This window comes from Pygocentrus nattereri, chromosome 4, assembly GCF_015220715.1.
Source record: "Pygocentrus nattereri isolate fPygNat1 chromosome 4, fPygNat1.pri, whole genome shotgun sequence".
NCBI classification, from domain to species: Eukaryota; Metazoa; Chordata; class Actinopteri; order Characiformes; family Serrasalmidae; genus Pygocentrus; species Pygocentrus nattereri.
Genome location: NC_051214.1, coordinates 29,341,670 through 29,365,773, shown reverse-complemented (window position 1 = coordinate 29,365,773; position 24,104 = coordinate 29,341,670). Strand labels below are relative to the sequence as shown.

General features: G+C 39.4%; 3 protein-coding genes across 7 annotated transcripts; 1 reads left to right on the top strand and 2 right to left on the bottom strand.

The window, feature by feature from the left end:
• Window positions 1–566: 566 nt before the first annotated feature.
• Window positions 567–11,238, bottom strand: sirt5 (sirtuin 5). 2 transcript variants are annotated; one of them, XM_017689106.2, is made up of 10 exons: window positions 11,081–11,238; window positions 8,119–8,243; window positions 7,848–7,981; window positions 7,681–7,752; window positions 5,687–5,840; window positions 4,838–4,925; window positions 4,679–4,732; window positions 3,250–3,373; window positions 2,195–2,310; window positions 567–800 (listed from the first exon to the last, which is right to left on the bottom strand). In XM_017689106.2, the coding sequence occupies exons 2-10, from the start codon at window positions 8,216–8,218 to the stop codon at window positions 728–730; spliced, it is 915 nt and encodes a 304-aa protein (XP_017544595.1). In that variant the 5' UTR covers window positions 8,219–8,243; window positions 11,081–11,238; the 3' UTR covers window positions 567–727. The 2 variants fall into 2 exon arrangements, with proteins under 2 accessions (XP_017544595.1, XP_017544598.1); XM_017689109.2 differs by lacking the exon at window positions 11,081–11,238 and adding an exon at window positions 10,936–11,070.
• Window positions 11,239–13,195: 1,957 nt separating this feature from the next.
• Window positions 13,196–17,334, top strand: ftr63 (finTRIM family, member 63). 2 transcript variants are annotated; one of them, XM_037537616.1, is made up of 5 exons: window positions 13,196–13,857; window positions 15,010–15,105; window positions 15,189–15,422; window positions 15,519–16,185; window positions 16,474–17,334. In XM_037537616.1, exons 1-5 carry the CDS (start codon window positions 13,279–13,281, stop codon window positions 16,869–16,871), a joined length of 1,974 nt encoding a protein of 657 aa, XP_037393513.1. In that variant the 5' UTR covers window positions 13,196–13,278; the 3' UTR covers window positions 16,872–17,334. The 2 variants fall into 2 exon arrangements, with proteins under 2 accessions (XP_037393513.1, XP_017544573.2); XM_017689084.2 differs by having other exon boundaries at window positions 15,519–17,334.
• A 504-nt stretch (window positions 17,335–17,838) lies between these two features.
• si:ch211-121a2.4 (transmembrane protein 205) lies at window positions 17,839–24,082 on the bottom strand. 3 transcript variants are annotated; one of them, XM_037537619.1, is made up of 5 exons: window positions 24,000–24,055; window positions 22,910–23,050; window positions 21,873–22,029; window positions 21,516–21,679; window positions 17,839–20,832 (listed from the first exon to the last, which is right to left on the bottom strand). In XM_037537619.1, exons 3-5 carry the CDS (start codon window positions 21,970–21,972, stop codon window positions 20,530–20,532), a joined length of 567 nt encoding a protein of 188 aa, XP_037393516.1. In that variant the 5' UTR covers window positions 21,973–22,029; window positions 22,910–23,050; window positions 24,000–24,055; the 3' UTR covers window positions 17,839–20,529. The 3 variants fall into 3 exon arrangements, with proteins under 3 accessions (XP_037393516.1, XP_017544608.1, XP_017544620.1); XM_017689119.2 differs by lacking the exon at window positions 22,910–23,050 and having other exon boundaries at window positions 24,000–24,082; XM_017689131.2 differs by lacking the exons at window positions 22,910–23,050; window positions 24,000–24,055 and adding an exon at window positions 23,797–23,976.
• Window positions 24,083–24,104: the final 22 nt, after the last annotated feature.

Sequence of the window (24,104 nt, the reverse complement as noted above, 5' to 3'; positions counted from 1 at the left end):
CACAAGAGTCCACACACAGAGGCCACACACACACACACGCTCAAGTCGCTTATCCTTCTGAGCCACGGGGGGAGCTAGAGCCTATCCGAGTGGTCATTGAGTGGAATGCACAGAGGCAAGTTAAAGGGAAAAAATTATTATATTTTTGGTTATATTAATTAAATATCCAAGATAATTTTGATTTTGCAGGTGAAACAGCCTGCAGACAGAGCAAGCAGCTGCAGAATGCACAACCTTTCAGTACAGAATCAGTCAACACTTTAGTGGGTTAATATGCTATGGAACTCGCGTGTGTGTGTGGGTTCCACACATAGCAAGAAGTGTCAAACACAATAGTGCCTTTCTACCACATCTCTCTATAAACTGTGACAGTTCACCACAGAGCGAGGAGGGGGGCTTTCAGCTGGACCATGGAATCTGGCTTTAGACTAGACAAAAATCAAGGTGACCCCACGCCACAGGGTAAACACACACAATGTTACTCTCTTTTCCCTCAGAGGTGCTCAATGATGATCTCACACACACACACACACACACACACACACACACACACAGAAAAACAAACCAAAAGGCAAAGAGAATTGTTTATTTTTGTCAAAATTCTTCAATTTTGCATTCATGTCAATAAGGACACAAGGTCAGAATTTAAAAGAACACAAGCAACAGCAGAGAATGGACATGTGCCCTCTTTAATAAAGTGCTCTATGTGGGGCAGGTTTGTGGGTTTTCAGACGGGCTCGCTTTCATGGCGCGCCAGTGCAGGAGGCAGCATGGTGCCGCAAGGACCCTCAAAGTGATACCTGACAGAGAGAGAGAGTTGTTTAATCACTTAACTACAGAGTTATCATATAATCGCTCAGATCCTGTACTGTTACACCCTCAGTGCAAAGTATGTATACACACACACACACACACACACACACCATTTATATATATTCTATTCTATTCTATTCTATTCTATTATATATGTGTGAGAGAAAGGGAAGCCCTCCAGAATGGTCAGCAGCCTTAGTAAAAATTTATAAAGACTATGAAAAATGTCCCGGTCGTTATAAATTCAAATGTTCTCTTTGTCAAATATTCAAATATATTTGCATTCTTACATTGTTTTGCAAAGAAAACAAGGGGTAATCAGCATAAATCATCAAAGCACATGGTTTTAAAACCAGAGATTCTACACATCATCTACATATCATCGCTTTCTGGAAAAAAAATGTCTATGTCCATAACACAAACTTTACAGAAGAAGGTAACAACCTTTTGAACTTTTAATGGAAGTTAGTGTAAATATATTTTAATCTCTTTAACCTCTTTAATTCCTTGAGACCACTGGTGGTTCCAAAACACACTTCATCATATTATTCATAACTTTAATATTTCATAAGCTACATTCAAAGGTTGGGTGTCATATGAGGCTGTAACTGTCTTCTTTCCAGTCAAATAGATGGTGATGTAATTTTAAACCCTTAAAATAAAAGAAACTAAATTTTTTTTCTACTGAAAGTCGACCCATTTTTCCACAAATCTGGGCTATAAACTATAAACAGATGGTCTCTCCAGTGATCTGCACTGTAAAACATTGTTTTATAAAAAAAATACAAAAGAGCATCAAAGATTTTTGTCTTTCAGCAGTAAATTGTAAGCATAGAGCAATGTGTGTGATCATAAAAACACACTTTCTGTTGACCTAAAATGCTGTTAAAATTCAGATGGACAAACCAAAATATACCCCGGAGAATAAGAGGTTAATTTAGGAGCAGGTCTATTTGTCAATTCAGCATGAAATCTTTACACAAAGTAAAGCATTGCTGTGTTCAAATCATGTAAAGTAAAAAAAAAAAAAAAAAGTTTTTACCTAGATGTCAAGTGAACCTGATAAAACAGAAAATAAGTACATAATATATGTACTTATATATACACTGTGTGTGTATATATCTCAATATAAATATATATAAATAAATAAAGAAATAAAGAAATAAAGAAAGAAAGAAAGAAAGAAAGTACCTAATATATACACAATACGAGGTGAACCTAATAAACAGACCAATAAGTGTATAGTAATTTTGGACCATATACATCATGTATGCACAAACTCTACCTGTTGAAATACCTGTTGTATTCAGATGACTCACGACAAACTCAATAATGGCATAATGTGCAGGGTGACAGAGGTGTGCGTGTTTGTATGACTCACACAAAGCGCATAGTGGCAGGTGTGCACTCCGTGTTAAATTCGGCCACAGGCACTCCTCTAGCTGCCACCTGAGGAGCAAACATGGCTGCTGGGTAAACTATGGAAGAAGTACCCACCTGGCAACAAGACAACAGGCACAAACACACAAATACACACACATTAGGATGTATTACAGATATTAAGGTGCCAGTAGAGTCAACAGACCCCACAGTAGAGCCTAAACCTGAATTGTTTAGTCCCCTCCTTCTTTGAGCAGTGCTTACACTGCCCCTTTTACAGATTAGTGCTCAAGATCATGAAACCTCATGAGCCTTTTGAAGCTTGTGATCTTCATCAAGCACTACCAAACTATTCAAGCGAAATGCCATCCAATCAGCAAAGCGTCATCACTCACCTTACTAACTAGACTAAATTCAATTGAGCATGCAAGCATAATTACACAGTCATTACCATTAAGCACTGATAAAGGTCCCAAAGACCCAAAATAATGAAACTCAAACTTAATTAAGGGCAATAAAACAAGCTTCATATCCTGTGCTATAAGCTACAATAAACTGACAGCCTTTACATAATGCCCATGTGGAACTGCATTTTTTTTGGCACTGCCCTACATTACCAATTTATTTTTTGCTTGTTTATTGGGAATTTGAAAACCTTAAATGTGCAACTCAAATGTAAGTGAATTCAACTCATTTCTAAATGGGAATTGCATGAAGCAATTATGTGCGTTCTCTCAAACTGTTATATTAAAAGCTCCAAAAGGAGAGAAGAAAATGAAAATTCGCGGCATTTTACTGACTTTACCGTATATTTACGGTTGCAGTTTAAGAGTATGAAATGAACCAAGAACAACTACAATTGCAAATAATGCAGTACTTTTTTTCTTATAGTCATTGTATTATTACAATTCCTTTTAATCACTGACCTTAATATTTCTAAGGACCACTGTTTTATTGACCAAACTGACCTCTCAGATGTAGGTAGGGCAGTTTTAAACTACAAACTACCATAAAATCTTTATCAGTGATGTAATTCCCCAGGGTGCACATACTTACCACTAAGCAGAGATCACATTTCTCCAATTCCTGTTCCACGCTGGTCAGAATGTCAGCATCTAGTGTCTCTCCAAACCACACCACATGGGGCCTCAAAAGACCATGACAGCCTCGCCTCTCACACCTACACATACATACATAATTTCACATTACATGCATCTTATACTGTTACACATATACTGTAATATCCTTGGTACTCCATGAAGGTTGCAACTATAGGTGAGCAATATGATAATGATATTTCACTGTTACTGTGTTGAATGTTATTATCGTGGTACACAATATGCTTTTCCATGAGCACAATTAGCTCCTTTTAATTGGATTTAGTACAGCAAAGTATGCGAGACGTTGAAAAAAATATCATTGTACGGAGTTTTGATGGCATATTTAAAATGTGACGTCGCTAATGCATTATGTCAAAGTAGTGCAATGTGTACAGTGCAAGTGAAAATTATCATATATTTTTGCCATACTACCCACCCCTAGCTGCAACACTGACACGTGTTCCAACAATGCAGACTACCGCTTGGTTTAAAGTTCTGGGTTGGGGTTTAAGATGGGGGTATAAGGAGACACGTATAGAACCAGTTCTTTTAGACACTGCAGTCCTCAGTGGTATTATATTAGCACCAACGATTTAAACATCACATTTACATGTATCTGCTGCCCCCTTGTGGAGCAGGGTGAAACTTTGCTTATATCCAATAAATCATTGCTGGATCCATTTCCATCTCAGCCTCAAATGCTTCATCCATGAAGGTAAAAGGACTGTCTTATTTGTTGTGGATGGCTACAACTACTGGAATTTTGTCAGTTATACTCCTTCTGGTTATACGCAAGAATGTCACAATCCAATCCAAACAGAATTAGAGCTGATATTAGAATTAGAGCTGGCATATTTTAACAGAATGGGTATTAGCTACATTAAGTCTGATTCAGGTCTGATCCTTTATTTATTTATTTTTTTTAGTTGCAGAGGTGACAAAAGGTATTATACACACGATAGCACAAGTGAAGCTTATTTTGAGTGCTTGGGTGATCCTGTTTAATTTAAATAAAAAGCAGCCACACTGACCCTTTCCAGACAAGACTAGTGACTGCTGATGTAGTTTTTCCACTTTTTTTTTTTAAGTGTTCTGAAGCATCTAGTGCCAGGTGTTTTCTGTAGAAGCAGTGTTTTGATAACCGCTTAGCCTTACACAAAAATTAAATGGTTTGTGTTTGGCCGTTTTTCAGCGCAGTCTTGACCAAACTGAGAAATAAAATAAAATCGATTCTGTGAAGGCAGGCCCTGATTCTAGCTTGTAAGACTAGTCCCTCTCTATTCCAACCAATGCATGCAAGCCAGACCACAGAGGTATTTGTGGAAATGGACCTCATGTCTCTCTATAGTTCTGGCACTGACAACATTTCTGACACACATACACACCTGGGTAGATCATTCACTGGAATTCTAGCATCCTTGGCTTCGGGGTCAGGTGCTCTAAAGGGGCAAAAAATAAGAACACAAAAAAAAAAAAAAACTATAAATAAGTGCTGAGAGTTCAGGTGTGTTCTCTTGTGCCGTTGCGTTTGTGTCAGTATTTACCCTTTGCCTTCCAGAGCAGGACAAATGGGACTCTTGTGGTTTTCCTTAACTTCACCACAGCTCAGGCAGCGAGTTTTAAACAGACTACCTACAATGAAAGGAAGAGAGGGAGTCTAAAGCAGAATATATCTGAGGAATCTAGCATTAAACTTTATCTGCATACAAAATATGATATTCTAATAATACACAAAATAGAACATTGCTAACAACTCCATTATTTTATATATGATTTGGGACAATTTAGAGCAAGGGTATCCAAAGTGCTAACCCATGGCCAAATGCAGCCTGCAGACAGATTTAATTGGCCCGTGGCTTCTGTTTTAGAATGGGTTTTAAGTGGCCACCAGCCATGAGAGTGCAGTTTTTCCTTTCACCTGAAGGTGGCAGCAATAGCATAAAATTTGGACTAGATGGAACCTACAATACTTTCTCATTGAGTGCCAAAGCAACTGTGTTTTAAAATTCTGTAATGAATTTAATATCAACTGACATGAAACTAAAGCCACTGCGGCTCTCATAAAACTAACTTCTCATCAGAGTGAATTCAGTAGTTTAGTTAATATCAACCCTCAAATGTGTAACACAAAATGTGGCTAGTAATGCTGTTTAATCTGCTCTTGTCATTTAATAAAGTGATTTTTGAATGTGATTGTGGGACTTTTTTAACATGTAAAGAACATTAACAAAACTGTACATATTCTGGTTCAGTTTGCTTCATAAATTATTTTTAAAAAGTCACTGTGTAGAGAAAAAGCACTAAAACTGGGTCATAAAAGCCATTTACAAGCCAGCCAATTCTCATGTGCTGTGTGTGCCAGGCACTAAGTAGGTAGCATGTAGCTGTCTCACCATGGATCTCCAGTATGTGTTTTGAGCCGGCTCGATGATGCAGCTCATCAATGTTCTGGGTGATGACTACTACAGAGCGCCCCTGCTGGCTGAGACGAGCCTCGCATTCGGCTATAGCCAGGTGAGCTGCATTCGGCTTTTTACTGTACATTACCTGCAACGAGAATTCAATGTAAATACATATGAGCAAAAAAAAAAAAAAAAAAGTTTAAAAATCAACCTTATGTACGCTGTATCGATATAGTCACAGATTAAGTGTTCACCATAATGTTATATCACGATGCTCATGAGCAAGGAAAAAGGTCACAAGTTCAGAAACCAATACCCTGTAGCAAGGCCCAGCGGCTTCATTCCTAAGAAAAAAAATTTTAGAAGAAATTTCTCCTAGAAGAAATTCTGGTGAACTCCAAGACTCAACTCAAAATACAGGGGTACTTACTGTGGAATTATTTAGTTCAATGAGTTCAACAACTATGTCAGTGTGTACAAAATTTGAAAAACCTTTGAGACCCCAAATCGATTACAAATCTAGGCCAATCTAAAAACTTTGCCCTACAGGTTACATAAGGTGTGTGATGCTTGGACCCTGACAATCACCATTTGCAATGTAATTTGGCTGCACAAGACAGATTTTGACCTGAACTAGACCAGAAAAATGACTTTAAATAGGCCAAGTTTTCACTTAAACTGGAAAAATAAAAACAACCTATCCACAATAACTGGTCTTAAAAATAACCTAGTTATATATAACCTGTTTGTTTACACTGACGCATCCATCAGGCACACTTAATAGCACATTAGATAACAAGTAAACCTACTTTTGAAACTATATGGTGCAATAGAACCAGATCTAAAATTAAATCTAGATAAGAAAACCAAAAAATAAACTCTGCTTTATTTCATCCTGTAGGATCCAACCCACCAGAAAAAATGTCATGGCCACTAAAGCTACCTTGCATTAAACCTTTGGAGACATCTGAAACATAATTTTGACTAGTAAGAAATATAACTGTAACTTTCTCAAACTATATTTTAGATCTTAACAACTTCATTAAAGCTATTATGACTAGTCTTAACTTCAATTTTACACATTGTTTTTTAATTACTACTCATTGTAATGTAATTCCTACTGGTCAAAGCAATTACAGATATGTAGTTAACTAGTCAAACTGCATTCTGACTGGTTTTAATTCTACATTTAGATATTAGTGTTGTTATTCTGTGTGTTATTCTTAGATATCTACAGATAGACTAGACAAAATGGCTTTAAAAGATTACGTAGTAGATATCTAGAACATCTAGATCTAGATACATCATTTGCTAGTAGAAACTGCATTACAGACCTGAATTTGAGTTTTGAGTTGCATTTCTGGCATCATTTTAAGCTAAAATGGCTTGCCACATGTATCATATTGCTAACAGTGATACATTATATATATATATATATATATATATATATATATATATATATATATATATATATATATATATATATATATATATATATATATAAAATCTTTAAATGGAGATCAAAATAGTTTGCGTGTATATACACACACACACACACACACACACACACACACACACACACACACATATACACACACACATATACACACACACATATACACACACACATATATACGCAAACTATTTTGATCTCCATTTAAAGACTACTAAAGAATTCTAAATATACAAAAATATACCAAACTTCTCTGCTCACCAAACTTGGCTCTCTTTGTGTTTCGGTAACATTAACCAAGTTTTGATTGGCCTATAATAATTAGCATCCTTGGCTAAAGTTTGTTACACATACAAAGAATTTGTTTTGATGAGCCTACATGTGTGACATGTCAAACACTGAACAGACCAGAAAGGCACACAGACGATTACAAAATATTTCACTAATCTTTAACTTTACCATTTACGTGAAAGGCACATAAATGTCATTGTGAACATTACAAGATGCCACAGCATCCAGTGGAATCACCCACCTCTCTTCTATAGTGATAAAACTCCCACACCAGAGAAGGATCACGAGAGAAGGCACCAGGAGTGGCCAAATCCTGAGAAGATATTAAAAGATACAGTTGTTTGTGAGTGCATGTACAATAAATACAGGCTAAAAACATACAAATACAATGTGTGTACCATTTGTTACCTGGGCCTGCCATGTCCTCCAGTATCCCCCGGCTCCTCTGAAGGTTGGCACGCCGCTTTCTGCACTCACTCCAGCTCCAGTGATGATTGCTATGTGCTTGGCCTTAGCAAATTCTTTACGAAACTCTGCCAAATCTGCCCAAACAAGCACAAAAAAACAATAACATTATCCAGGAAATGTGGAAATCTGAAACAGCGGTTGACCACCTACTGACAATAATGTAATAGACTGGAGTGTGAGGCATGTGTGTTCATGTATTTGGATGTCTTACTTGAACTTGGTCTGGCCATCTCAGGTACCCTACATGTGATTCTTAGACCGACACATAGGGGAGAGGTCAGTGCCCAGCGGGTCACCTTACACACGATCATTAGGGGTCAAGGGTCACCCTCACAGCTACAAACACAGACACACCCAAAAAACACAGAAAACATTAAAATAGAATTCTTCCCTTCCTTGTTCCTTGTTCTGTGAATAGGCCTTTTTGTTATTTGTGAGCATCAGATGACAACACAATCCAGCTGTCAAGGTCTTTTCCAACTTCAAAAAAAGCCTATTCATAAATGAGTTGCCTACATGTACGTATTGCAAAAATGAATTGCAGAGAACACAAAGTTGTACAGTTACTGTATTTCTTTTAAACTAGCTTATTCATTCCTTCCTGGTCCAGCATCATTACAGATTTTTTCAAAATATTACATAATAAACAAACCGCATCACAATATCTCAATATCTCAGTGCAAAACTGTGAAAACGCATAGTGGAGGATGTTGTTCTATCAATTATGCCATCTAATGCAACCGTGTGGTTTGAATACAGTTTGAACAAGTTTCCCAACAATCAGCACCAATCAAAAACTTCACTGCTCCTCCTGCCTCCCAGATTTACTGTTATTAGTATTTTGTGTAAAGATTTTGCTCAAAATATCACAAGAACACAGTGTTAATAACATCAGGAGCTGACGGTACTATTGCACTAAGGACTATTGTTGAAAGAATAATCAAAACTAATCATAAAAAAAATAAAATTTAAGTATAAATGTACATAAAAAAGTAAATGCAAAAGAAGCTTATTCACCCATCTAGTTTCTCTCCCACAGAAGTGGGCGATAGGGCAAAAATATAATATAATGACACTTATGCAGCGTCACAATATTTTTTTCAGAAATGTGATCAGTTGAAACTGAAAAAAAAGAACTAGCAGTGCTACATTATAAAGTACACAATCAATAACTTAAAATACACTGATCTTTGTTTAATATTTTGCATGCTGTGTTGACTAATTTTGGCTCTCTTTGTAATGAAACAGGCAGTTGGTCAGCGCTCTACATATACCGATGGTATACATAGTACGTTCAGAAAAGTGTGCTGTATTCTACTGTGACATAATTACTATACATACACACACACATACATATATATATATGTGTGTGTGTGTGTGTGTGTGTGTGTGTGTGTGTGTACACTGCTCAAAAAAAAATTAAGGAAACACTTAAGCAACACAATATAACTCCAAGTAAATCAAACTTCTGTGAAATCAAACTGTCCACTTAGGAAGCAACACTGATTGACAATCAATTTCACATGCTGTTGTGCAAATGGAATAGACAACAGGTGGAAATTATTGGAATTATTAGAAACCGACATGAGGATGGTATGAGGGTCCGACGTTCACAGATGGGGGTCGTGCTCACAGCCCAACACCGTGCAGGACGCTTGGCATTTGCCAGAGAACACCAGGATTGGCAAATTTGCCACTGGCGCCCTGTGCTCTTCACAGATGAAAGCAGGTTCACACTGAGCACATGTGACAGACGTGACAGAGTCTGGAGACGCCGTGGAGAGCAATCTGCTGCCTGCAACATCCTTCAGCATGACCGGTTTTGGCAGTGGGTCAGTAATGGTGTGGGGTGGCATTTCTTTGGAGGGCCACACAGCCCTCCATGTGTTCGCCAGAGGTAGCCTGACTGCCATTAGGTACCGAGATGAAATCCTCAGACCCCTTGTGAGACCATATGCTGGTGCGGTTGGCCCTGGGTTCCTCCTAATGCAGGACAATGCTAGACCTCATGTGGCTGGAGTGTGTCAGCAGTTCCTGCAAGATGAAGGCATTGAAGCTATGGACTGGCCCGCCTGTTCCCCAGACCTGAATCCGATTGAGCACATCTGGGACATCACGTCTCACTCCATCCACCAACGTCCCGTTGCACCACAGACTGTCCAGGAGTTGGCGGATGCTTTAGTCCAGGTCTGGGAGGAGATCCCTCAGGAGACCATCTGCCACCTCATCAGGAGCATGCCCAGGCGTTGTAGGGAGGTCATACAGGCACGTGGAGGCCACACACAATACTGAGCCTCATTTTGACTTGTTTTAAGGACATTACATCAAAGTTGGATAAGCCTGTCGTGTGTTTTTCCACTTTAATTTTGTGTGTGACTCCAAATCCAGGCCTCCATTGGTTAATAAATTTGATATCCACTGATGATTTTTGTGTGATTTTGTTGTCAGCACATTCAACTTTATACAGAACAAAATATTCAATGAGAATATTTCATTCATTCAGATCTAGGATGTGTTATTTGAGTGTTCCCTTTATTTTTTTTTAGCAGAGTGTGTGTGTGTGTGTGTGTGTGTGTGTGTGTGTGTGTGTATATATATATATATATATATATATATATATATATATATATATATATATACACACACACACACACATATACATATATATATGGGGGGAGCTGCTGGAGCCTGTCCTAGCTGTCATTGGGCGGAAGGCATTATTCATTCATCATTATTTCTTCAGTAAACACGGTGGGAAACAACATTTTGGTCAGGAGGAACTGTCACAGCCCACCACCTCTTAAGACATAAGCTACTGCTTTAAAGGGTCTCTGGGCCACACGCACAGTGACCCTGTCTGCATTGAACTAGGGGCTTTAAGTTACCTTCCTTTAAAATGTGCATTTAAAGTAGTTTTCTCACTCTAGCGGGGTCGTTTACTGTTCCTCTGTATCAGTTTTACAGCCGTGAGCATTAATGAAACAAAACTCACCTGTTTCTAACTAGACAAACAGCGAACGCCACTCACCTTGTGCGGTCTGAAATATAACATTAGTCACTTCAACAGAAATCGCTGATTCGTCACTGTCACCCACAGCGAAGAGCTCAAATATGTCGCTACATCACATGTCGACCGGTCTGAAAAACATGCAAGATATATCCTCAGCTCTTACCAGTTTCGCTGTCTTATATAATCCCTCGTCCACGAAACATGACCGACTCACTGGTCGAAATGGAAACGGCTACAGCTGTGAACGGTGAAAAGGCGCCCTGCCATCGATGTAAACAGACCAAAACAAGCCGAAACTGGCGCTTTAAAGTGATGGAGCCTCTAGTGGAGAGAACACGGCACTGCCGTCCCACCAGAGAGACCAGCTGACAATGGCCAACCAATAACGCAACCACAAGTTGTGTCCACTCTGCCATGGACAAACGCAACGTATATAAATGATGTTACTAAAGTATTTGAAGTGGTTGGTTAGTGTAGTGGTTAACACCTCTGCCTTTTACGCTGTAGACTAGGGTTCAATCCCCCACCTGGGTAAGCACCCTACACTATACCAATAAGAGTCCTTGGGCAAGATTCCTAACACCACCTTCACCTACTTGTGTAAAATGATTAAATTGTAAGTCGCTCTGGATAAGAGCGTCAGCCAAATGCCATAAAATGTAAATTACAGAGTCACTCTTAGAGAAACATTGTGGCCCCTCAAAATATTGGATGTTGTTGTTTCTTCCCCCACTGCATCCACCTCAGACATCTCACTCCCCCCAAAACAACAGCAACAGTAAACATCTTTACAACAAAAATTGGAATGAACCTATGTGTTATGAGTAATAAATAAATTACAGGCTTGTTTCCTGGTGAAGAATTACTTATTAGTTTTAATCAGACTAAAGAGGTGGACTAGGACATGACAGACTGGCCATGAACATGAGTCTGTAATAAATACTGAAGCTTATATTTGAGAGTGGAGAGTGGCTTTGGGTGAGTAAGTGACTGACCGTGTCTGTGTTTTGGTCATGTTTATTGTCTCTGTGCTTTTGTGGCGCTGTGATGAGTGACAAGAGGTAAAATGAATCTGTTTCAAAACCCATTTGCTTCCTTTAACATGGCAAGATGCAGGAGAGGGTGGACAGTGACAGGGAGGACAATTTTAGCTAAAGATGGCATTTTTCTTGAACGGGGCAGTTATCCCAAGATGACAGAGTGCACAGCGATTCATAGACGTGTCGAAATAGCTCGATATGGTTTTGGCAAATGTGATTAACGCACTTCCTTAAAACCCAAAGAGCAGATAAAAATGAAAATACATAAATAAATAAACAACCTCATTAACCACCCAATCCCCACTTTAAAGATAATCGCATAAAATGTACAAAATGTATTATAAAAAGAAGGTTAACATTTCATATGTACAGAATAATGGGTTTATTCCGAGCACAGCTTGAAAAAGTAACCGTTTTACAATGTTTATATGAAATGTACACAGTTCTGCAGGAGAGTCGTTTAAATTTAACATATTGTGAGGCGCATTATTTTAATATTGACCCTTAACCATGTGTTCTCCAATTTCACATTTCCAGTGACTTACGGCCAATTCCAAAACCTTAGATTTCCGGTTTTTACAGTATACTGCACATCCAAAGTATCTAGGCACGCCTTCGAATTAATGAATTGAACACAGGTGTTCAATTATATCTTTTAATATAATCTCTGAGGAAAAGCTACACATGAGCCTAAGGTTACCATGCCCACTGCCAAGTGTGGGCTAGAGAGGTATAAAGCCCCCCAGCGTTGGGCTGTGCAGCAGTAAAGCTGGAATGGTGGAGCACCATCTAATTAATACCTTTGGGATAAACTGGAGTGGTGTTTTTGATCCAGAGCTGATCATCCAGCATACCTCACTAACTCATGGCTAAATGCAATCAAATCCTCACAGCTATGTTCCAACATGTAGTGTAAAGCCTTCCCAGAAGAGTAGAGGCTGTTACTGCAGCAAAGAGGGACAATCTCCCTATTAATCCTCTCGATTTCAGATGAGACATTGGGTGAACAGATGTCTACAAACCTTTGAAAATATGTCTATATATTATCTATATAATATATCTATAAAATTGTGCATGCATGTTTGGCCTCCTGGAGGGACAATCAGCTGGTCTCAAGCACAAGCCTGTGAAAGGTTTCCTTTTTTAATCCCATTTCTGAGTAGAATGGTTGGACCTTTATGCTCTGAAGCCAGTTCTCCATTCAGGAAGTGGGCTGAGTCAGTGGGTTGACTGTTTGCATTACTGAAGAAATGAAACTGAATTCTATGCACTTCTACAGCTGCTGTTCTGTGCGTAGCTCTACTTTTTTTGCTTAACTAAAATGGCTGAGGCAAGTATTTTAGTAGGACAAGATGAATTCTGCTGTTCTATCTGCTTGGAATTACTCAAGGATCCAGCCACTTTATCCTGTGGACACAGTTTTTGTATTGACTGTATTAACAGTTGCTGGGATCAGCAAAAAAGAACCTCCAGCTGTCCTCAGTGCAGAGAAACTTTCTATCCAAGGCCTGCTCTACACAGGAACCACATGCTAGCTGAATTGGTGGAGAAACTGAGATGGGCTGAACCACAACCTAGTGCTCAAGATTATGCTACTCCGGGAGATGTGGTGTGTGACATCTGCCCTGGAAGAAAACGTAAAGCTGTAAAGTCCTGTCTGGTGTGCCTGGTTTCCTACTGTGAAGCTCACTTTAAACCTCATGATGAATATGCTCCTCTGAGGATGCACACAGTTATTGCACCCTCTGCACACCTACATGAGAAAATCTGCCCACAGCATGGAAAGCCTCTGGATGTTTTCTGCCGTACAGATCAGAAATGTGTTTGCTGTCTGTGCGTGTTGGGCGAACACTGTGGTCATGAAGTAGTTTCCATTGTAGATGAGAGAGCAGAGAAACAGGCAAGTGCGTCAAATGACATGTACATACATGCTAGCTGATGTGGGTAAAAATCCTTTTGGACCTTCGTAATCATGAGCTGTATCTTTGAAAATGTCATTAACTTTTCATTAGCTTCTTTTCAGGACAGATTTATTTCAGTTTAGGTTTTGGTACAGCAAAAATAATCCTTAAGGGCCCCATGACCTGCATTTTTTATTTTTGTTTTATTTTTTCTCCGGAGAGAATAATTTCTAACCCTCTTTCCAACCCTATTAAACAGGCTGTTTATGTTGTAGCAAAAAAAAAGAAAAAACATATAACAGAGTAAATGGGCATAGCCAAAATGCTGCAGTGGGAATGCATACTATGTGGCCAAAAGTATGTGGACACCTATGTATGTTGGACATCCTATTTCAAAACCATGGGTATTAATATGAACCATAGTACACCACTCCTGCTCACACCTGGCACTGCGCATAATGATTTTAGGCCTGTGTGCAGCTGCTGGGCCATTGAAACCCAGCCTATTTCATGAAGCTCCTCACACATTGATCTTGACTTTGCTTCCAGTAGCAGTCTGGAAGTCTGTAGTGACACACTATGTGCACTCAGGAGCCCCACATTGTCTAGGGCTTCGTGACTGAGCTGTTGTTGCCCATAGACGCTTCCATTTAGCAGTAATAACACTTACCAGGGCAGATCTAACAGGACAGAAATTTCACAAGCTCGCTTGTGCAAAGATGGCATCCTATGATAATGTCACGTTTAAAGTAACTGAGCTTTTCAGCATTTTCCATACTACTGCCAATGTTCGTATACTGAAAATGCATGGCTTAATGCTTGATTTTACACACCTGTTAGCAATGAGTGTGGCTGAAACACCTGAACTTAATCATTTGGAGGGGTGTCCAAGTACACTTTGGCCGTGTAGTGTATGTGTTGGTTTTCGTGACAAAAAAAAACCTTTGATTCCAAATGGGCTGCAGCTTAGTTTTCGTAAAGAGAATGGGACGTAAATGGAAAGTTTATTGACAGAAAATTCAGATTTCTCTGAAGATTTCAATGATGATTTCTGATATCTATTATGATTTTTAAGAACTGAAGAAAGAAGTGTTCAATGATTCTAAATTAAGTGCAGATATTTATACGGTGGTCATCTCTTGTATTTACAGAGACAGGTGATGGTAACCCAGAATGGCTACAAAAAGAGAACCCAGGAGAAAGAGGATGAACATCAGGAGCTGATAGAATCTGTAGCGTCTCTTAAGGTGATTGCAAAACCTTTGCAAGAATTTTTATTAAAGTTTTTGTAAAAACTAAACAGTCCCCCCTTTTACCCCTTTGTCATTAGCATTCTGCACAGACAGCAGTAGAAGATACTGAGAGAATGTTTCATGAGCTAATTCAGTCCATCGAGAGAAAGTGTTCTGAGATGACAGGGGTGATCAGAGCTCACGAGAAAACTGAATTAAGCCGAGCTGAAAAGCACCTGAAGCAAGTAGAGCAGGAGATTGTTGATCTCAAGAGGAAAGATGATGAGCTTCAGCAACTATCACAGACAGAGGACGACTTCTGCTATTTACAGGTAACACACATGGCTGATCACCCAAAAGCAGTCCAGTAAAGACTGTGCTGCTTTTCCTCTTGAATTTATATGGTGTATTTCTCTTTCCCACTGTAGATTTTCCAGTCTTACCAAGGTCTCAAGCTCACTGAAGACTTTTCCAGAATTAAGATTAATATGCTACAGTCATGTGAAGATATTAAGATATCTGTCAGCAAACTCAAACAGCAAGTTGACAGTCTCAAGCAGCATCCTGATTCATCCTCTCAATTGAAAGGTCAGCAAATAGCATCTCAGTGTACCCCCTCTGACCAACAACCTGAGCAGAGCCGTTTACCCAAGCCCAATTCCAACTCTGGCTCAATGTCTAAACCTGCTGCTAAACTCCAGTCCCCATTTGGTTCTATGTCTCTGTCTAAACCTGCTGCTGAACACCAGGTCCCATTCAGCTTTGGATCTGCGTCTAAATCTGATGCCGGATCTCAGTCCCCATTTGGTTCTTTGTCCCTGTCTAAACCTGCTCCTGAACACCAAGTCCCATTCAGCTTTGGATCTGCGTCTAAATCTGATGCCAGATCTCAGTCCCCATTTGGTTCTTTGTCTCTGTCTAAACCTGCTGCTAAACTCCAGTCCCCATTTGGTTCTTTGTCTCTGTCTAAACCTGCTGCTGAACACCAGGTCCCATTCAGCTTTGGATCTGCATCTAAATTTGATGCCAGATCTCAGTCCCCTTTTGGTTCTTTGTCTCTGTCTAAACCTGCTGCTAAACTCCAGTCCCCATTTGGTTCTTTGTCTCTGTCTAAACCTGCTGCTGAACACCAGGTCCCATTCAGCTTTGGATCTGCATCTAAATTTGATGCCAGATCTCAGTCCCCTTTTGGTTCTTTGTCCCTGTCTAAACCTGCTGCTGAACACCAGGTCCCATTCAGCTTTGGATCTGCGTCTAAATCTGATGCCGGATCTCAGTCCCCATTTGGCTCTTTGTCCCTGTCTAAACCTGCTCCTGAACACCAAATCCCATTCAGCTTTGGATCTGCGTCTAAATCTGATGCCAGATCTCAGTCCCCATTTGGTTCTTTGTCTCTGTCTAAACCTGCTGCTGAACACCAGGTCCCATTCAGCTTTGGATCTGCATCTAAATTTGATGCCAGATCTCAGTCCCCATTTGGTTCTTTGTCTCTGTCTAAACCTGCTGCTGAACACCAGGTCCCATTCAGCTTTGGATCTGCATCTAAATCTGATGCCGGATCTCAGTCCCCATTTGGTTCTTTGTCTCTGTCTAAACCTGCTGCTGAACACCAGGTCCTATTCAGCTTTGGATCTGCATCCAAATCTGATGCCAGATCTCAGTCCCCTTTTGGCTCTTTGTCCCTGTCTAGACCTGCTGCTGAACACCAGGTCCCATTCAGCTTTGGATCTGCATCCCAATTTGGCTCTGGGTCCACATCTAAACCTGTTTCTGCACCCTAATCCTGATTCACCTTTGAGATTCTGCTGGATGAATTCTTAGATTATCTTTGTGACATCCTCTAAGACTGCCATTGTCCTCCATCTCAACATAAGAAATAGCTGATGCTGAAGCAAGGGTGCATTATATTTGTTTAATCTGAATCACTACTAAATATAATAGTGCACTATTTGTGACCTTTAAGCATACACAATATGAACTCCCAGAACTTTGATTACTTCTGCAGGTAAATGACCAGTGTTCCCATTTTGAGTGCGTCATCGCGATTGCCTCTAAGGGTAATATGAATACATGGAATGAAAGCCTTTAATAAAATGTAATGAAGTTTCTTGCACTCATTGTATGAAGTATTAATTAAGATGACTGGAGAAAATGAAAGAAGGTTTGAAATATTTGAAAATTAATGACAACAGTTGGTTATTGCTTACATGCACATTTCCAGGCATAAAAATGCACTGCACATTGCCAAGTCTTCCTGCGTATGCTTCTTTATGAACACCAGTAGTTGTGGAAAGCTATATGAAAAAGTCACGTATAAGTGTAAGGACATTCTTTTAAGTGGATTCATTGTCATATTATTATTATTACGCATCTGCGTCATAATTCCAGTCATTTCTGTCCAATAGTGTTTTTGTTCTTTAAAAGAAGCCTCACTCTAGCTGAGTGTACAGATGATGGGTTAGTTTCAGAGGCAGGTTGTACACAACTGCACCCGTCACTTTCCTGTGGCCAGCTGCCAAGCAGAAGTTGTACTTGCCCCAAAACTAGACACTTTTTTGTAAAGTCAATAGGGGTATCAGTGTGAATCCCTCTATAAACAATTCGGGAAACAACAGTATTTGAAAAACAAGTGAAACTGTTCTGAAGTCCAAGAGTACCCCTCCTACTCATTAAATAATTTAAAAAATATGTAATTTTTTTTTTTAGGTGAACTAAACACATATAGAACAAAGCACTCAAGAACAATCATTTAGTACCAGCCTTTTTATTTTTATTTCAATTAGAAAAATGGACATGGAGAAAGTAACTACATGCATCAATATTACAGGCACCATAATTATGAATAAATACCTGACCAGATTTAAAAACGATGTGATGTCGGTGCAACACTTATTAGAGACTAAATCAGTACCTTTTGCAATCTCCCAAATGTATATTTTAAATAAAAATCAACATTCACCCCAACATTCAACTCACCCCTTAACACAATGCTTTAACCTTCCAACACCATTAAAAACCTCTATACCAACATCACCAAAACTGTGCATCACTCTACCGTGCAGAATTCATACTGGTTATGAATAGTGTGTACACAAGTGTTAAAAGGGCTTAAACACCATTCATTCACTTCTATCCCTATCAGGCAAGTTACTAACATGGAAACATCTTTCAATAGCTGCCAGCTCATTTGCATTGAGAATGTTAATGACCCTAAATTGGGACACACTCGAAGCCTCACCAGCATCATTGTGAAAGTACTTTTCCTGCATTATTCTATTTAGTCTTAATACTGAGATAATAAAGGCACTGTGCGATTGTCAGATGAGAGGATGAGAAAAATAGAACTTTCAGCATGAACTACATTCTAAATTATACACAATAGAGCATCTCACTCAACAGCATAACATTACTCATGGCTACAAGGTGCATCATTTCACTACACAGAACTACAGTTACGTATCTTAAGCAAAATTAATACCAACAACAATTCAATAGCTATTCTATGCCAATCACTGTTCCTAACTAACTAACTCAACTTCAAGAAATACAGCCAAAGCCACAAATGTACTGTCACTGTGTTGCATTGCTGGTGTGGGTGTGCAAAGAGCAACTACAGGCAGTTTGACAGCACAGCCTGAAGAACTTGTACAACCGGATTCAGAGGAAACAAAGATACAAAGCTGGGAAAGGCACTGAACAATTTGTCACAACCAAAAATCCTGTTGTGAGTGTGGCACTTATGCACTAAAGCCAACAAATCTCCGCTCAAATGGCCCTGCTCGCCACTTCAGTGAGAAAGTGAGAGATTCACTTTGTGAGGAAGGCACGTAGATGGAGATTAGCAGAATAAGGCAGCACAATACGAGCAAGTCAGCACTGTCCTCAACCCTGAGATACCAGCTCCAGGGAGTAGCTGTTTTATGGCTTTGAACCAAAGCCATGTATAAACCGATACATAAACTGGTCATAGGCAACTTCTAAACTTCATCTGAATTCACATGGAAACTGATAGCACCTAGCAACTGTGTGTTATTACCAACAGAATACACAAAAACGGACATTAGACATTAGTGTCTGAACTACGAGAGGCTGACTGTAACAAACTTTAGAGAGAAAAATTAACACATGATCAATCCATTATACAAAAATGCTTAGAATTATCTACTTTATCATTACATCGTAATACTTGTCATATCTTTAGTTGTAATAAACCCTGTGCTGTAGTTTTATTTTTCATTCTGATGACTAATTTTCCACAGTCAGGGTAGTTGATTTTAACAAGGCTGGCATTACGTGGTCGAACTTTTCTGCAACTAACTGCATGTTGAGAGTTACCTGCAGCATAACTTCTGCACACATTTCAGTTCTCCACTAGTTACCCAAACTAGCAGCTTGTATTTTTTATTCATTCATTTTTGATACACCATATCTTTCGCACTATTTGCAGCATTTGTATCATCTTCATATATATTGTCTAGCCATCACTGCTGTTTTCCCTGTATATATTTATATTTACCTATCTATCTGGGGTTCTTTGTTATGTATTTTGGTTTTCCTTTTTGATTTTTACTGAGTTTAAGTTGAGCCTTAATCAACGTCTAAAAAGCCATTATGGTTATAGCCTACTTGATGTGATCCTGTTCTAGAAGCACAAGAAACTCACCAACAGCTGCAACTCAGTTTTTCTGTTCTGTAAAAATGTTAATCCTTTAGACTCCAAATTAATCTGAGCTTTGTAAAATTAGGGGGAAATCAAGAGAGGAGAAATGTATCTAGCAATATAAATCATGACAGCAGTTAACTAAGAGGAATAAATGCTGGTGCAAGCAGCACCTTAAACAACTACTACTGTTAGCTGACTAGTTAACACAGCTAGTAAAGAAACTTTAGCTTCAAGAAATTCACAGTTGCTATGACTTGTAAAACTGACAGAATGAAAAACTACTAATCCTTCTTGAAGTCAGTCAAGATTATTTCTTTTTCAACTCTACAATAAGCCATGTTTTGATTTATTTTCCTGTCCGCTGATCTGGCGGAAATCATTTGAAAGCATGTCATTTGATGTGATCACGTGCTGCTGGTTTATGAAACTTGCTTCACGGAACTGAGATGGTTGGAACTGCTGAGGCTGAGTGTCAAGCGAGTTGCAGGATGATTTACATTATACAATTTGAGTGGATTTTTTACAGTTGCATCAAAGTTTCACACTGTAAAGCCAGCTTAAGTGCCTATTATATCTAAATACATTAAGGATACACTAAATATTATGCTGCCACACAAATAGCACAAAAACAAAGAACTAGCAATAAGAAACAAGAGCAGTCAGGGTTTACAGACAGTACCTGAGCATGTTTTTGTTCAAAAAGTTTGTATACATTGACGGCTTTGTGTTGTGTTGCATTGCATTGGGCATCTGGCAAGGGGTCAACAATCAAGATATCAGAGTGTACTGAGGTTCTCTGCTAGGTAATAAAGGCTGTAGCCATTACACACAATACAGCACAGGTTACAGAGGGACGACAGCATGTGGTAAAGCCATAGCCGCTTGCTCAGTCGCTTGTACTTGGGGTCTGTGTCACACAGTTTAGAGTAGGCCTCCCGGTTGGATGACAACCCAATGTCCTGGCCCAGCCCACAGGCCTGCTCAATCATGTGCATGTCAGCCATGATCTCAGAAGCCAGCTGGCCAAACCACTGGGCATTTACCGCTGCCACAGTCACACATACAAAGAAAATGAAGATCTGCACAGTGATAAGGGAGAACACAGGAGGAGGGATAGAAAGAGTTACAAACATTAAACCATGAAGAACTACTGTACTATTTATCAATCAGCAAACCTTTTTTGGATGAAGACAGTTTTGATTTCAAATAATAACTAGGCACAATCTTAATGCTTTGAATAATTAGGTCCCTCAAGATAACCTCCAATTAAAAGCTACTTCATGGTGTAGTTCCAGAAGTACAGAAGGATGCTGCACTATACAGCCCATGCACAGTTCCATGCAAAAGTTAGAGTACCCTTGGTCAAATTACATGTTTAGTTGATTTTCTAAGTGACAATACACACCATCAGTTCTGTACTCTCTAATTTATGCTTAATCCATACTAAGTTGACATTAAACATGCATCGAATTTGCACGTCCAAGCAAGGCAGACGAAATTTAGTTCAAAGATCATTCTGAGACAAATAGTAAGGCTATACGTTCATATTAATAATGTGACAGCAATAAGAAATTTATATTGTCTGTCACACCAGGATGTTTTATATTATTTATTTTACTATGCAGATTATATTTAATTTAATTATGGTGATATTGTCCAAAATCCATATCATACTCCATCTTGAGTATATCATACTCTATATTCCCCATTATACACAATCAAAAGTTATTAGTTATTATAGAAGAACCTGTGTCTTGCATACCTGAAAGGCCTCTTTGTCATTCAGCAGGTCACTGGGATGGTACATGGCGAAAATGGTAAGGTTGAAGAAGGCACAGGCCGAGCCAATGTGAAGGTAAAAGGGGAACAGTCGACTCTGAATAAAGCCGTATGTGTGCCTGTTTAGATGGTTGTCCATCACAAAGCCTTAAAAAAAAATATCATATTTAAGACCATGTTACGCTGTGACCCTTTACTGCACAATAGTACCACATTTGCAGAAAATGTGGCCTTCACACAAATCAAATTTAAGCTGGTTTACATGACAAAAATAAATAAATAAATCACCACGTATCTCAGTTATTGGAACACAGTGAACATTTCTGAATAAGGATCTCACCAGAGATGAAGGTGACCCATATCTGCATGCCCCAAAAGGTGGAGAGGAAGATGAGGTGAAGGAGTTTAGCAGTGACACATGGCTCTCTGTCTGTGGACATGTTCAGGCACTCAAAGCACTGTCCTCTGACGCCACTTTCTTTCCAGATCTGAAGTCACTGTAGAGGTGTGACAGAAAATAAAGGTCAAAATTATAAAATCATAACATTTCAAGCACAATTCTGTTCCTCTGAGTTGTGTAAATTTGAACAATTAAAAAAAAGAACACGAGAAAAAAAAAAAAAAAATCAAACAATGAAAATTCATTATTAAGGTAATTAGAGATATACAATGATATTGCACTCAAACGTATCGCCAGATGAGTACTTGAAAAAACATACTGACATCAGCCAGATGTTTAGATTTAATCAATATCTGATGAAGTATTTGTTGCACTCTGAAACAGCAGAATGATTACTGCATTTGTAGCCACATAGAAACAAATACTATACCTTTTCTCTGTAATGGTAATACAGGCAAGTGTAGTCCCAAATTCTACATTTTATAAATGTAGTTTATTTATAGGTATTGGCAGATATGAGAATGAAAAATATCAGCCATCAACTTCGGCTCTGAAATGCCAAATTGGTGCATCACTAAAACAATGGCATAATGTACTGATATTTAATCTACTTAAAGCTACTTGTTACTATGCCTTTTATATAGTTATCATGGATTCAACTCCTGGCCAGGAAACCAGGGTCCATTCAGTGTGGAGTTTACGTTCTCCCTGTGTCTGCATAGGTGTCCTCCCACAATTCAAAGACAAGCAGTCAGTCCAAATGGACATGCTAAATTGCTAAAAACATGCTAAATATATGTCTGTCTGTCTGTCCTGCGATAGACTGGTGACCTGTCCAGGGTGTATCCTGCCTTCTGCCCAATGACCGGTATTGGAACATGATTAATCATAATAACAGTAACATATGTACTAACAGAGCCATGGTCCACAACCCTCCCCCTGGAGATCTACTTTTCTGCAGAGCTATAATTTCTAACCTGCAATGCATTTGCTCCAGACAATCAAGGACTTGTGAAGAAGTTCATCAGCTGGAGCAGGTGAGGCAGGTTGTGGTTGGAACTAGACTCTGCAGAAAGGTGGATCTCCAGGATCAGGGTTGGTGACCACTGCTTTACAGTCTAAAGCACAAAACATACATGAATGGCTGGAATGCAAGTGCTTAACAGACACGACGCCAATCTTGCAAACAGATCGGATAAAACACAGCCGCGATTAGCCGATGCAGCAGCAGATATAGTCGCATGTCCAACCTGCACAGTCACAAATCACACCCTGAAGCGCATCGACAAGGTGGGTGAATTCACCTTTCACCCAGTGGTGACATAGCGAGCTATAGCAAGTAGGAGATCACTGCAGCAGAACAAACCACCCAGAAGGCACATTTGGCCCGTATCGAACACAAAACACAGTTCATTCGTACGTATTAGTACTGCAGATCAGCGAGAAAAGGCGGTTAAGGAAGAGGAACGCAACATTACTTAGCACTGCGAAGACCTTAGAGTCCAGTCCGAGCTGCCTAATGAAAAGCTACTTCTTGACTCGGAGATTTAAAATGTACGTTAACCTAACATGAATGTATTTATAGTTGACTAGCTTAATCCTTGCGTTATCTTACAGTAAAAATCGCCAGTTATCCGCCTAGCTAAACCATAACTGAGGCATGTGCTTGCCTAAAAGTCTGTTATCCAGTTAGCCAACTTAACCATTCCAAAGCACCAAAAACACTGCGCATAATAAAACGAAGGCAACGTAACGTTGTGCTAAAAACAACAAGGTACACAGTAAAGTGGTGATTTATACAGATGGCGAGCAGAGTCACAGATAACATGCCGTACATTTTACTAAATATAGCCAGAGCACTTACCCAGCTTGGTGTTCTTGGTTAGCTCGCGTTAGCTGACAAGCTAAAAACCTTCCTGTCAGGTTCAAACTTTGCGTGCAGGGCACGTCAACAATATTTTAAAAGCACTCACATCACCATGACGTTGTTCCATAAATGGATACATGTAACCACGGCGCTCTCATCTACTAATACAACCGTTTTTAGCAGTCTGTGAAACGACCTACCTGACAGCCCACCGTAGCTGCTTCCAGCTCCTGCAGCTCCTCCCTCACAGCCCGAAATCACAGCTCCAACCTGACGGGCTGCTTCAGGCCGATGGGCGGGTCAGA